We start from the raw sequence: 14,808 nt of genomic DNA on the forward strand, positions 1-14,808 counted from the left end.
CTCTGCTCTGCATGTGTTAACAGGGACCAGCATGGCAGTACTAGTCACACAGCTAATGCCTCACGTTCGCCAAGTCAAACAACTGGCTTTCTCCATGACACTCTCCAGACCCTAAATTGTATCTTCCTTTGTGGACGGTGCTGTAGCACATGTTCTAGAAGAATTTCCCTCTTTTCTCCCACCCCAAAGTCCACTCCTTACACTTTATCTTTCACAAACAACAGACAAGAGGCTATTATATATCATGCTTTTAATACAAACTTAAAAAAATCTGGAACAATAGAAACTGTACAGATTTGATCAACCTGGGTTGTTTGACGAAATCTCTAGACACATTGATGTCCTGTTCCAAAATATTGCACAACATTCTGAATACAAAACTCTGATTGTATTCCTCCTTCGCTAGAGAAAAAGAAAGAAACCCCCCTCTGGATCCCAACTCAGTGGCTCCCCCACCTGTAAAAAAACCAAAGAAGAAAAACAGCATGGACCTCTGCATTAAAAAACATACATAATTCTGTCCTCTTTGCATTCATCCATCCTCTTCCATCATGTTGCTGACTCACTGTTCAAAAAGGGTCAGGAAGGGGGAGGGGGAAAGGAGCTTTCAACTGCTGCTTTTTTAAAATTTTCCTGAAAAAATATTTTTCTCTCTCCCCTAAGAAAAAATCTCAAAGAAAAATTTCAATTTTTTTTTACGTTAGAAATATACATATATTATATATACCTCTTACATTTTACAAATGTAGCAAATTATTCAATATAAACGAACAAAAAAATTAACACAAACCCATAAAAATAAAAGTTAAAAAAAATCTCTTTTTCTTCCTAAGAAACCAGGTAAATTAGTGCAGGTTCTAAAAATAAAATTGAAGCTGAATGTCTAACTCTTGAGACAAGACCACCAAAAAAGAGGCCATGAGTTTCATTGTCGCCAGCACTGGAAATGCTTCTGAAGCACAGTGTGTGTTCCTTTAGGAGACAGAGGTTGGTCCCTCCCCTTTTCCTCCTTGTGTATGCAGGCTTCGTTTCAAAGAGCAGTTAGCAGGATAAAGCGGGTGTCAAACATCATCACACACGTTGCAGGTGCTAGTGAGGGTCCCTCTCTCCCTTCAATATACTAAGCCTTAGAAGGACACATCCTGCCTAGGCAGTGGCTCATAGCAGTTTTCTGCTGCAGGAAATTATCAAAGCAGATTATGCTGGGTGGATAGGAAGCCAGCAGCTCTCCTAGCAAGGGAGATATGGTTCAAGTCCAGTGTAATAGCTTGGCAGTCTACAGTACACTCCAGAGGGGGAAGTGGGTGGCAGTGGTAATGTTGGGGGGAAAACGGACAACAAGTGTCTTTGCGGAACAGGTTCCAAGAGTCTCTTTCAGGTTTTGAACTTCTAGCCCCTCGAAACTTCACCCATCACATTACTGTCCGACAGTGCCTTCCTTCCTCATCCACCCAGTGGGTCACAAAAAAAAGGTAGAGTGCTGAGATCATCATTTTTAGTGTCTTTCTCAGCCCAGCAGAACAGTGGTACATGGAAACCATGTCTCTCGGGCAGGGGCACCCTGAAAGCATCTTCTGCACAAGCCTCATCAATTTCACAACTCCTGTTCACAGCAATATGGCTTGTGCAGGAGACATGCTCCATGAATCAGGCCCATGATCTCTAGTGCATCAAGGATCAAGATTCTTCATGGGCGGGGCAGGGGAGAGGGATGCATATGGCAGTTAAGGCTCATATTCAGACCTGCAGGATATTGTCAGTTTAGGAGTGAAGGCAGAACTTCAAAATCTCCTCTCAAGTCACTGGAGATCTCTAGAAAAACATATTGTAGCTTATTCAGAATAACTTGGTCAGAGATGCTGCAGAAACAAGACTACGCACTCCAAGCCATATTATGGAGAAGAGCAAAATAAGAGTGGGAAGTATTTTGAAGTGTGGAGTACGCACTCCATAGCCCCCTTCCTCCCACTCCCTAGGAGATCTCTCACCCCATATCACCCTAGCTAGGTAAACACTGGATCACAGGTCATCATCTCAAAAGGCATAGCTGGGGAAAGGTTTGCTGCCAAAGGCAGATTTTCTCATCTCCTCTGCAAAAAAAATCATTTGTGAAGGCCACTACTATCCCTGTCTTCCAGGCTGTCCTCTCCTGCCAGAAATGGGAGATGCAGGGGTTCCGGTTACTAGGTTACTAGCAATAATAAGGAAGGAGAGGCTCTACATTCATATCAAAGAACACTTTCACATCACACCTTAAGTCACTTGGAAATTTTACAGCGAGCCCACTCCACCACCCATGCAGCTTTGAGATGAAACAAGTCCACGTTGGACCCGATATGTGGGGTGCTCTTCTGTTCAGGAATGCCTGCTTCCTTTCACATGAAAAATTGCAGTGTTTTTGGTCAGAAGTCTTTAAAAGACATGAAATTCAAAGTGCAAGCCCTCAAAGTGCAAGCCCTTTTCTGTACGTCCAGAAAACAGTTTGCACTGCAACTCTCTCTTCCCTGACAAAAAGTAGTGCTATAACATTAAAGAGCAGAAAAACCATCTTCCTCATGAGAACCAGTAACGAAATGCTCTGCTAGCAATAGAACTCAGAACTCCAAACACCAAGGCAACTGGTCCTGAGGAACATCAATGGGGCTGCTCAGGTGCAAGACACTGGATGGATGGCCAGCATTCACTCCTGCCCTTGAAAGGGAAGTGCAATATACACAGATTGATTTTTCTCACAAGTCAGAGCCCCACTTAAACATCATGGCAACGGACAATAGGTCTCAGCTGCCTGAAAAGTTATTGTCACATAGGACTTGTATGGGGGGCTGGGGACAGGAGAAGAGGAGGGGCTTGTAATGGGAAACACTATGCAGAACTGTCCCAGATGCTTAAATGCTATCATCAGCACTCCCCTGCAACTAGAAACACTTTCAGGAAAAACAAAAGTAGCATTTTCACTGCAAGACCCTGCCATCACCAGTTAGTACAGGCAAAAAAGAAAAAAAACATTGAGAACTTTGTTCTGCTTCAATTTTGTAAGAGGAATATGAAATCCAAGAGCTACAGAAATTGGTGGGTTCACCCCACCACCATCTGCACCATCACATAAAGAGAAGCAAGACCCAAGCTTCTCCAGGGAGCTGCTGAGACCTCACATATCCTGAAGCTATCTAAATCATCTCCCCACCACTTTCCAGTCACTCCAGAAAGGGGAGTGGGAAGAGGGGAAACAACACATCTGGGCCCAAGGGACAGTACTGACAGTACTCTGAACAAGGCCATCCTTACACCAAGTATATTTGAGAACCAGTTCCGAGGAGCAGCATGGGAGATAGTAAGTGACTCTGGTTCCCACCACTGCTGGGCTGAGAATAATCACCTCCCACATTAGGTGTAGAAGTATGGGAAGGAAAGAGCACGAGAAACCAGTTTCTTTAAAAAAAATCAGTGCTTCAGCAGCGCTCCCTGGCATGACACAACAAATCAAGGGTTGTCTCTTTCCAAGAAGTTATATTTATAAGATTTCAAATATTTCTAATTTTTTTTCTCTTTTTTGGAAGTTATTTTCCCCAGAATACTCTCATGGCGGTCAGTTGGCCAAAACCACTGGCTGAAACGACTGGCTGGGATACTGCATGGCATTCAGATTATAGCTGAGTCCTTCCACGAAGGGTGTCTTCTCCAGAAAGAGGCTGTTGGTGCTGCCACCAAAGACCTGAGCCATGTCAAAAGTGCTGCCACCACCACTGGCACTGAACTGGGATGCAGGTGGGATGCCACCAGCCTGGCTCTCAGTGGTTATGCCATCAAAGAAGAGGCTGCTGGCTCCTGGCGATCCACCGTTGTAAACAAACTCCTTGGCATTGGGAGACAGCTGGGACTGAGAAGCTGGACTGCCCCCAATGAAGTTCAGAGAATGCATAGACAGGGAGAGGCCCTTGTGCTTCAGCAAGCCATTGGTGGGGGACCGGGCCAGGCGCTGCTGCTGCTGCGGAGGAACTCCTGAGCCATTGGTGCCTGCTCCAGCTCCTCCACCTTTCTTCATCTTAGTTGAGCCAAATTTCGTAGCGGCAAAAGTGGCAGTGGTGAAGGTAATGGGCTGGGCAGAGCGGTGGATGAAAGTAGGGCTGGGTGACTGGCCAAAGGATGGGGATGGAGAGTTGGACAAAGAGTTGTCCTGGCTTCCAATGGGGACAAACACCTGGGCATCAGGGTTGAAGCTGCTTTTGATCTCCTTGTCTAGCTCAGCTGCACTGCAGCCTTCGCTGTCATCTAGATAAAGGACCTTGACTGACCCTTTCTCTCCAATCTGGTAGGAAACCTCAAAAGGGTCAATCCAGACACTCAGTTCTTCAGGAACATTGGCTCGCACATCCTCCACAGCCAGCCCACTCCGTTTGGCTGCCAGCTCCACTACAGGGTCCACAGTTTCCCCAATGTGAACACAGCGGTAGCCAGAACCCTTCAGAGGCTTCTCTGGATACCAGTGGCCTTCATATTTCTTCTTCAGCAACCGCTCCAATTCTTCACCAAACAGGTCGGCCCGCCTCCGTGGAAGCTTGTTGTACAGGTATGAGATGATGAAGTTCAGAGCAACTTTGATCTCCAGATGCATACTCCCTTCACAGCAAGCAAGTTAGGGCAGTATATTAAAACAGATAAAGGACACAAACATAGACGAATGTTGGCTCTGAACAATCCTAGGGTAGGGTAGGGGAAGGAGAAAGAGAAGGAAAGACAAAGTGTCAGGTGGAATGTAATATTGCCGCAGCACAACAGCTACATTTTTTAAATGTTTCAGACGTTAGCCAGAGCATGTTAGACAAATACCATTTGCCACATAAAGCAAAGAACTGTTAAGGAATGCCAACAGATTGGCAGATGGGCCTATGAGTTGGTATCTTGTCAGATACCAATGAATTCCATGCAACATTGGGCAGAAATGGCTTAAGGCAAGTTACAAGCCCTTTTTTGTTTTGGAAAATGAAAGCATCAGTTTCCAGTAGTGTTCGAAACCAGAAAGTCAGGGGAGGTTTCCTTAATGCAGTTAGAAACACGAGGACTCTCTGAACTACCAGCTTGCCTTTAAGACTCAGCTGGAAAGAACACTAGATGCACTACCCAACCTACCAGAAATTGATTCGTGAAAATTCACTGTCACAACTGGTAGAGTGTTACAGATGGTACAGGTAAGGGAGGGGCAATTGTGGAAGAATAAACCTTGCTGATAAAAATTCAGAATATACTGAATTCTTCCTGTCCCTCAACAAGGAAATATACTTGTAACATGGCACACCAACACCTTTTTGGCTGTTTTGTGCTTTATGAACAAAACATTCTGGCATGCCTGATCCTTAAAGATTGTGAACCATTAGCTCAAGATGACTTTTCTCATCAACATCATAGAAACCATTTAAGTTATGCATCATGGCATCAGACTACAAGACACCTAGCAACAGGGTAGTGTTATCCACACCCATGCAAACAATAGACATAATGCTCAGTGCATATAGGTTTGTCATAACCCACTTATTATTTGAATGTCAAAGATGAATGGTGTTATCACAGTGGGGTGAGTCACTGCTTGCAACATTTACAACATATTCACAAAACTAGTTTCTCTTGGTTTTGAAACCTACTGATGTGTTCTAGTAGCTTAAAGTGAGACTTGGCATGTAGTTTTAGCCCAACAAATCAATAGGCTTTGCAACCGAGAGCAACTAACTCTGTGAAGAGCTCTTAAATGCTGTAAATGAGGACTCACCTCACTGTGGCAATGTCATCCATCCACCCTCAATGCTAATTGATCTGACTTTGAGTCAGAGAGGATGTCCAGCTATCAATTCTTTAGAGGGGGCCGCTTTACAAATCTAGTACAAATGCTTTATAAATGTCTAGTAATGAAAAATTTGTAAAGTGGCCCTCTCTAAGGAATCGAAAGCTGGGTCATATCACCTCTATCAACTAACATCCATTCATTAAGACCCAGGCACCACCAATGCTCCTGGAAGCAAATCTGAGGCATTTCCAACCATTCTTTGCTATTGACATTGACTTTTTGCAGGTGACTTCTAACTAGCATCTGCAACCCACACTACTGAAGCTTACATAAGCTACAAGTGCCCCAGAGGAGCAAAAAGAAGTTGAAACCGATTTACAGAGAAGGATGTATGTAACTCTTCTCCATTCTGCAGATGTAGCATATTCAGCTGTTTGAGTTACCAATTAATAGAATAGGATCAACTGTTGGCTTCCTTAGAATGTTTTCAAACACACGTAGAGGTGTTTGCTAAGCAGGATTAAGAAACCTACATCAGAAGAAGCTGTTTGACATAAACCCCAGATTTCTGGATTGCTTCTTGGAGTTAAGCAAGAAGTTAGACTTTTACCAAAAGAAATGGGAACTACAGCACTAATTGCAGTATAAGATGTAAGAAAGGACCAGGTCAGTTTCAGCCTTAAATCTAATTCCTAAACATCGGTGCCATCTTATTTGTCTATAACATTTGAGACTGCACTGGTATATCCATTCTTGGAATCTGAGTAAGCTGTGGGCAAGAAGTAAACAGTACATAATGACATGTGCAATTACAAAATAATCTGGATCTTTATCTTTAAAATACACACGGGGACACTGCAAATTCCATAGCTACTGTGTGATCAATTCTTTGGAGTAACAAGAATTCTCTAAGTAACTCTCTTTGAATTGAGTATATTACAGAGATGGCCAGAGAGATTGCTGACAGCACAACTTTGGATCTTAGAACCTGTATTTCAGAAGTTACTAGACCATGACAAGTAATATCACAATTATTTGAATTTGCCTGCTGAAAATAAAAATTGCCAAAAGGAGAAATCTGAGCAAGGCAAATTTCTGAACGGTCAACCAGAAACAACCCATTGTCAGGCTAACATGTAGAGCCCCTTGAGTCTTCCAATGGATTTTTGACTAAACCATTCCTTATAGCCTATACCCAACTGGGAAAAGAAGCTTAGCTCAAGAGGGAAGATTCACCCATATATACCACCCCAAGGATGCAACCTGGCTTACTGTTGCAACTATTCTTAATGCAGCAGAATTATAATCTGTTGTGCTGAGAACCTTGAGAGGGTAACAAATGAAGGTGGTAAGAGATATTTTATTTCTAGGCCGTGACTCCTCTATGAATGCACTATTTTAGAAATCAGATGCCATAATTTAGGAATGGAGTATAAAGTTAATGCCTCCCTACAGGGAGGCAAAATACAATAGACATGTAAGTTTGTTTCCTGAAAAACAATTATTTTGCTTTTGTATCCATCAGTTTTCTCAGACAGGATACTGATAAAACTGCAGCTCACTTCTGAGTAATTTATTCATGGAATTTAGCTCCATCAAGTTCATCTGGACTCATTTCTAAGCAAGTGCACATATAACCTTTCAAAACCATCATCAAGATTCAGAATGCTCTTTCAGTTAAGGAAAGTAATACTAACAGCCTCCAAGATCCCCAGCAGGTTAAGAAAAGACCTAAACTGAGGTTGGATAAATGAGTCAACTAGCTCACTGTTAAGATTTTGTTTTAAAACACAGTTCTACCATTCTAATTTTAAAAGTATTCCCTATGGCATCAATAGAAAAAAAAATAAACCAAATACCGGATTACCATGTGTAATTTAGCAAAAACTTGGATTTTATTTAGAGAAACTTCCACACACGAAAAAGAAATCTATGTGCAACTAAGGACCACTGCTTAACTTCTCAGCAAAATAAACTTTATGTCCAGTAGGATCCCTTAATCCCTAAACTGTTATCATGGCAAACCTACACAGGGGACAACTGCATATTGCAGTTGAGTCCCTGGTTTTCTCTGCATCTTCATTTTAAAAAGTCCATATTCCAATTCCTCAGAACAGCTTTACTATGATCCTCAAAATGTTAAAGCTAAGAGTTGCTTTGCCTGTGACAAAACACAGGGAAACAATGAGTCCATCACTTTAGCCTATGATTCGGCATAAGAACAATCCCTGGCATCACGAGAACATAGTAAGAACACAAATATAGCAGTGTCAGGCGAGGTCTTTTATATGCCAAGACTATGACTGGACTGCTGTAGAATGAGTGCAGTAAATACTTTAAATACCCGTCAAACATGGGAATTAGAGGTATAATTAAATAATGACATAGACGAGTTTCTAAACAGAGTGCTTTTTTAATGCTTATAAAGAACAAAAAGACAGTGGGTACTTCCAGAAAAAACAACAACATGCTGGCCAGTGTAAAGTCATATACTGCCTCTAATTATTTTATACTAATAGAAGTCTGAATCTCAGAATAGCATCCTAAGACATGCTCACAGACCACACCCAAGCAAACAACAGCCTTTTGCTCAGCCAGTCCCCTCTCAACAATTCCTAATTTCAGGGGGGTAATCTGCATATCTGCTTTAAATATAAGACATAAAATAGAGAGACAGCAGAGCCCTTGTGGGAGGGCAGGGGCCAGCCCAAGGGAGGCACATTCTCCAAGCACAATTGCACAATCCATTCCCTCTTGCCATGCCAAAAGCACTTGCCTATGTGGGCGTTATTTACACAAGGAGCCTCCCTCCTGGGCCTTTTCAGGCAGCATTGACATTGCCTCCTCTGAAGGGACCTGCTCTCCTGATCGCCTCTATTCTTTCTTATATGCTCCATCTCTGCAGACAAGATTTCTCTAGTGATCCTACCTAAGAAAATCTTTACGGATTGCTTGAGCTGCTCCCTGTGTCCTTCTTTCTAGTCCAGCGTCCTGGGACTTGCACCTTCCTTCCAGTCCAGTGTCCCAGGACTCGCAGCTCAGACTGAGCCCAGTTCCTCTTACAACATGCAGTGACCTACTTCGCCTTTTAACTACCCTTCTCCATATGCTTTGCGCCAAAGCTGGCCCAGGGAACCAGCGCCTGCTCAGTGGAGCAGCCACAAAATTTTCCAAGGCGCATGCGCTCTCTGTGCTCTATTGCTCTATAGCTCAACTCTAGGGGCAAACACCCCCCCCCCAAAATACTATTTTGCATCATAGATTTAACCCATTTTTTCCCAGTCCATAGGTGTACACATTTGGTCCCTGTTGGGCATATATGCGATGCTGGGCAGAAATGGCTTAAATCTAAAGTATCCCAGTTCTCCCTCTCCCCTGTTTCTCTTCTGCATGGAGGGCCCCCCCCCCGCTGGAGCAGGGAGAAAATAAGCAGAGGACGAAAAATGTCAAATCATGGGTTGCAATTGAGGTTTGCATCTGCTCCTACTTTACTCCTCAGAGGTAGACCCCCACCCACTCCTCTGGCCCCACTCCTCTGCTGTGAGGTCTATGGAGGGAACAAGGGGGGTGGGCCAAGACCACTTGAGCAGCCCCAAGACCTGCCCATGTTGTTGCAGTGGGGCTTCTCCTTGGCCACGACTCCACTCGCAAGCGCAGGCTGCATGGGGGGGGGTCAAGGCCACTGCCGCCCCCCAGACCTGCACTGCTAGGGAGGGGTCCAGGGAAGGGGATGGGGCTGGCTGTCAAGGGAGCGTGTCTCCGGACCCCCCTGAAAGCGGCTGCCTGGCCTCTGGGGTCCCAGACTCGCTCCCTTGACAGCCAGCCCCATCCCCTTCCTAGGAGTGCAGGTGTGGGAGGGGCCTTGGACCCCCTGCGAGTGGTGGCTGAGGGGGAGCCCCACTGCAACGCCCAGGCCTGCACTGCCAGGCGGGGAAGAGGCGACCGAAGGCCCTTGAAGGGAAGCTCTGGCCAGGCCAGGCGGCCTGCGGTGTCCGGTGAAGGTGACTCGCCCAGGCCTCTCCCTTCAGCCCCGCCTGGAAGGAGCTCTGGGCGCTTACAGGCCCCCCCCGGGCGGCCGGGCTTGCGGCAGGCTGAGCACCCACCCGCGGCGGCCCCTCCCTCGAGGCCCCGGCCTGCTCACCTCCCACGGTCCTCGGGCGGGACGAAGGCCCTTGGGGCAGCCGGAGCCGAAGAGCGCCGTGGGGTTTGGCCAGCCGCCCCCACCTCCTCCCCCCTCCCCGCCCCATTATTAAATCATGGGGAGGGGGCCAGGACGCTCGCCCCACACCGGGGGCTTTTGGGGGCGGCGAGGCCCCCTCCGCCCTGGGGGGGATTCCAGGGGCCGAGGCTGCCGCCTGAACAGAAGCCCCACAGAGGTCCGGGGGGGGGGAAGGAAAGTTCCAGCACAAAATGGGGCGCCACCATCTTCTTCCCCGGTCGGCGCTGATCCGGCTTAAGCAGAGGCGCGACCAGGACCCGGTCTCCTCGCTCCCCCATCCCCACCCTGTCCCCCAAGTGTGGGGCCACTGGGCGAGAAAGGAGCCCCACTGTCCTCCCCTAGCCAGCCTGGGGAGGGGATTGAGGCTGCAATCCCAGGAACGCTTTCCTGGGAGCAAGCCCCATCAAGTATAATGGGGGTTACTTCTGAGTAGGCAAGCATAGGATGGAGCTCTCAGGCTGCAATCCTATCCACACTTACTTGGGCGTAAGCCCCATTGACTAGACTGGGATTTAGTTCTGAGTAGACATGCCTAGGATTGAGCTCTTAGGCTGCAATCCTATTCACATTTACCTGGGAGTAAGCTCCACTGACTATAATGGGATTCACTTCTGAGTAGACAGGCATCGGAGTGGACTCTCAGGCTGCAATCCTATCCACACTTTCCTGGGATTAATCCCATTGACTACAATGGGATTTACTACTGAGTAGATAAGCATACGATTGGCTCTGAATGGCCGCAGGATTTCCAGGCCAAAGCCCCTTTTGAGGCTTGATGGGGTCTATCTGGAGGCCTAAGACCAGCAAGAACAAAATGGTGACCTGGGGAGGGATTTCTTCCCTCCCCCCATTTCACAGCAAATCACTTTCCTGCTAATTCCTCTACCTTGCAATAAAAGGCACACAAAAACACCCCTCCATTGAAAGAAAGAGGGGAAAGGGCACCTTTGAAGAGCCCAATCCTATGTCTGTCTTGTCTACTCAGAGGCAAGTCCCATTATAGTCAATGGAACTTACTCCCACGAAAGTATAGATAGGATTGCAGCCTAAGAGACACAGAAAGGCTTTCAGGCTACAATCCTATACACACTTACCTGGAGGTAAGCCCCACTGAATATAATGGGACAAGGTTTGCGTAAATAGGTATAGGATTGTGCTCTAAGTCCAGGATTTTCTCCCCTAAAGGGGCAGGGCAGAAGCAGAGCTATCCAGATCTGGGGAGCCTGTTTTTCTTCATTGCAAGGGTGGAAGGGAAGGAAGAACCAACCCAAGAATTTGCTCCCCTGAACCAGAAAGGGGCGACTCAAAATCGAATTGACACCTGGATGAAGTGCACAAATCCTATGCCTGTCTACACAGAAGCACGTCCCATTGTCTTTCAATGGAGCTGACTCTCAGGAAAGCGTGCATAGAATCTGCACCGGAAAAGCCCAAACCTATACATGCCTACTCAGAAGTAAGCGCCATTATAGTCAATGGGGCTTACGCCCAGGAAAGTGTGGATAGGATTGTAGCCCAAGTCCCTTAGCACAACCTCAATCTCAAGGCTACCATCCTAGGCACACTTTCCTAGAAGCAAGCCCCACTGAACATAATGGGGCTTACTTCTGAGTAGACCCGCTTAGGACTGGGCTGTGAGTCGCGCAGTCTCAAGAAGGGGGGGGGGAATCATGCATTACAAACAGGTTTTAAAAGCTGACACCTAAACAGTGCAACTCGGGAGATCCTCACTCCCCTTTCTCTGCCCCCCCCAAGCCACTTACTTGCTTCTTTCCAGCACCTGCTGAGTCGGTTCTGCCTCTTTCCAGGGTTGATCTCCAAGGTGTCTATTCCTTTGCAGGCTGATGTGCTGGTGGTGCTGCTGCTGATGGGTGTTCAGTGTCTGTTGCTTTAATTCAGTGGATGTTATTTAGGTCCCTTCTCCCCCTTCTACAAGTGGGGTGGGGGGATGTTGACTGGGGCGCCCCCTCCTGCCTTCCACCTTCCCTCCGCAGGGATCCTGCAGCCACCCTCTCCCTGGCCCAAAGTGAGCAAAGTAAATGAAAAGTTTCACCCTTAGCAACCCTGCGCAGGGATATCCTCCTCCACGCCCAGGGTGACGCGTCCTGCGAAGGACAAGGAAGGAGGTAAAAGCGAGGGAGGGAGGCCGGAACTACTTCCCCAAACGCCAGCTTCACATTAACTCGTTCTGTGCCAAGCGCCTAGAGGTGTTGCAGGCAGGGCCTAGGAGAGGGGGGTAAAGGGGTTATTTGTACTGGGGCTCAGGGTCAGAAAGGGGGCCCAGGAGCCAAAGGAGGGGGCCCAGAAAGTTCCTGGGACCTGACATTTTCTGATCTCACCCAAACTCACTGCCTATGCTTGATACTGGAGGCACAACCCTGGGCATGCAGTGGCAACTGCTGCTGCAGACAATACACACCAGGCCCAGAAATGCATCCATGACACTCCTGAACACAGTGTCAAATCTGGGAGTAAACTGGCCTACTATAGTAGCTCTTTGGCTTGTGGATCTGATAACCACGAAGGAGTGTATGGGGTACAGCTGCAAGGCTACAGTGTGAGCATAAATACAGTGATGCTAATTTTCAGCAACAGTTTTCTAAATTTCAAATATTTTAAAGAGACTTAGGAGTGTGTTTGGTTTTCCATATTACTTTATCTAGCTGCCAATGCTGCATGGTTGGGTAGACCTGGCCTCCACATCCAGAAGGCTGGTAGACCTGGGCTCACAAGAACATAAGAACAGCCCCACTGGATCAGGCCATAGGTCCATCTAGTCCAGCTTCCTGTATCTCACAGCGGCCCACCAAATGCCCCAAGAAGCACACCAGATAACAAGAGACCGGCATCCTGGTGCCCTCCCTTGCATCTGGCATTTTGACATAACCCATTTCTAAAATCAGGAGGTTGCGCATACACATCATGGGTTATAACCTGTGATGGATTTTTCCTCCAGAAACTTGTCCAATTCCCTTTTAAAGGCGTCCAGGCCAGTCGCCATCACCACATCCTGTGGCAAAGAGTTCCACAGACCAACCGCACGCTGAGTAAAGAAATATTTTCTTTTGTCTGTTCTAACTCTCCCAACACTCAATTTTAGAGGATGTCCCCTGGTTCTGGTGTTACGTGAGAGTGTAAAGAACATCTCCCTATCCACTCTGTCCATCCCCTGCATAATTTTGTGTCTCAATCATGCCCCCCCTCAGGCGCCTCTTTTCTAGGCTGAAGAGGCCCAAATGCCTCTTCTGTGGTGTGTGGTCCGTCTGTGTGTTTGGTCTGTGGAACTCCTTGCCACAGGATGTGGTGCTGGCGTCTAGCCTAGACGCCTTTAAAAGGGGATTGGACAAGTTTCTGGAGGAAAAATCCATTATGGGGTACAAGCCATGATGTGTATGCGCAACCTCCTGATTTTAGAAATGGGTTATGTCAGAATGCCAGATGCAGGGGAGGGCACCAGGATGAGGTCTCTTGTTATCTGGTGTGCTCCCTGGGGCATTTGGTGGGCCGCTGTGAGATACAGGAAGCTGGACTAGATGGGCCTATGGCCTGATCCAGTGGGGCTGTTCTTATGTTCTTATGCCGTAGCCTTTCCTCATAAGGAAGGTGCCCCAGCCCCGTAATCATCTTAGTTGCTCTCTTTTACACCTTTTCCATTTCCAACACCTCTTCCATTTCCAAAGGCTCCAAAGACTATTCTGGCTGTCAGCACCCTCCTGCTGCCCAATTTGCCCCCCCCCCATTCTGCCTTCCCCCATTGCCTTTTTCCCCTTTGGGAAGGGGCCCAAAAGAAACTTTGTACCCCCTGATAAAATTTCTCTCAGAGGTGCTGGTTGCAGACGCTGCTTGTGAGAGCCATCAGAAAAGAATGCCTGTCAAATGGCCTCTTGCTCATTTTCCTTGCATGCTGTTTCAGTGCATTTCCTTTGGCAACCCTGGTGATCTGTCTCAGGCTGCAATCCTAGCCGCACTTTCCTGGGAGTAAGTCCCATATGACTGTAGTGGGACTTACTTCTGAGTAGACATGCCTAGGATTGGGCTCTCAGGCTTTTGACTATATTGGGACTTCTGAGTAGACATGCCTAGGATTGGGCTCTCAGGCTACAATCCTGTCCACACTTTCCTGGGAGTAAGTCCCATTGACTATAATAAGTCTTACTTCTGAGTACACATGCATAGGATTGGGCTCTCAGGCATCTTCCCTGAACTGCACAGCAGCGGAGCACACCATAGATTCCTTAATGCGGATTAGATCTCCTTGAGTTGGTTCCCAGTAAACATGCATAAAGATCAGGCAGGGTGCATGCCTGAGATCTCCTGTTTTAGATTTCAAGGCTTCCTCCCCTCTTAACACATTAACATGTGCAAGTTAAATGGGAATAACAACCACCTCTTGATTGATAAATTCCATATGTTTACCACCTTTTAACATATTTAACTATATGCTGATGTTTACATGCTATATGTAGTTTATATGTAGCAAAAACTATATATGCTTTTACTACCCCTTCATGACTGTAAGTACAGAATCAAAAGGTGGCAGTTATTCCATATTAACTAAAAAGTAGGGAGGAGGTATTGTGTACAAAGCATGCAATCTTGACCAACAGGCTGATCTTGCACATTCATTCTGGAAGCAAGTCCTGCTGTGCTTAGTGTCTTCTTCATAGAAGTAAAGCATCTTTGAATTGGACTAGCCTGTCTCTTCACCCACCCCTTCCCACTGCAGATTTCTCCCAGCTTTTTTTTTTGTCCCAGACAACAGTGGGGACTGTGTGTTCTGTGTAAATAATAGTTTTGTGCATTAGAAAGGCAT

The 14,808-nt window shown here is 46.7% G+C and overlaps 1 protein-coding gene across 2 annotated transcripts; it reads right to left on the reverse strand.

Moving 5' to 3' along the window:
• Positions 1-233: 233 nt before the first annotated feature.
• On the reverse strand, positions 234-12,034 carry TOB2 (transducer of ERBB2, 2). 2 transcript variants are annotated; one of them, XM_066633564.1, is made up of 2 exons: positions 11,759-12,034; positions 234-4,697 (listed from the first exon to the last, which is right to left on the reverse strand). In XM_066633564.1, exon 2 carries the CDS (start codon positions 4,610-4,612, stop codon positions 3,587-3,589), a length of 1,026 nt encoding a protein of 341 aa, XP_066489661.1. In that variant the 5' UTR covers positions 4,613-4,697; positions 11,759-12,034; the 3' UTR covers positions 234-3,586. The 2 variants fall into 2 exon arrangements, with proteins under 2 accessions (XP_066489661.1, XP_066489662.1); XM_066633565.1 differs by lacking the exon at positions 11,759-12,034 and adding an exon at positions 8,706-8,850.
• Between the last annotated feature and the right edge of the window lie 2,774 nt (positions 12,035-14,808).

This window comes from Tiliqua scincoides, chromosome 7 (assembly GCF_035046505.1).
Source record: "Tiliqua scincoides isolate rTilSci1 chromosome 7, rTilSci1.hap2, whole genome shotgun sequence".
In the NCBI taxonomy this organism is placed as follows: domain Eukaryota; kingdom Metazoa; phylum Chordata; class Lepidosauria; order Squamata; family Scincidae; genus Tiliqua; species Tiliqua scincoides.

Bases quoted from the DNA above. Each gene is read 5' to 3' on its own strand.
- TOB2 (XM_066633564.1), bottom strand. From the start codon at position 4,612: ATGCATCTGGAGATCAAAGTTGCTCTGAACTTCATCATCTCATACCTG.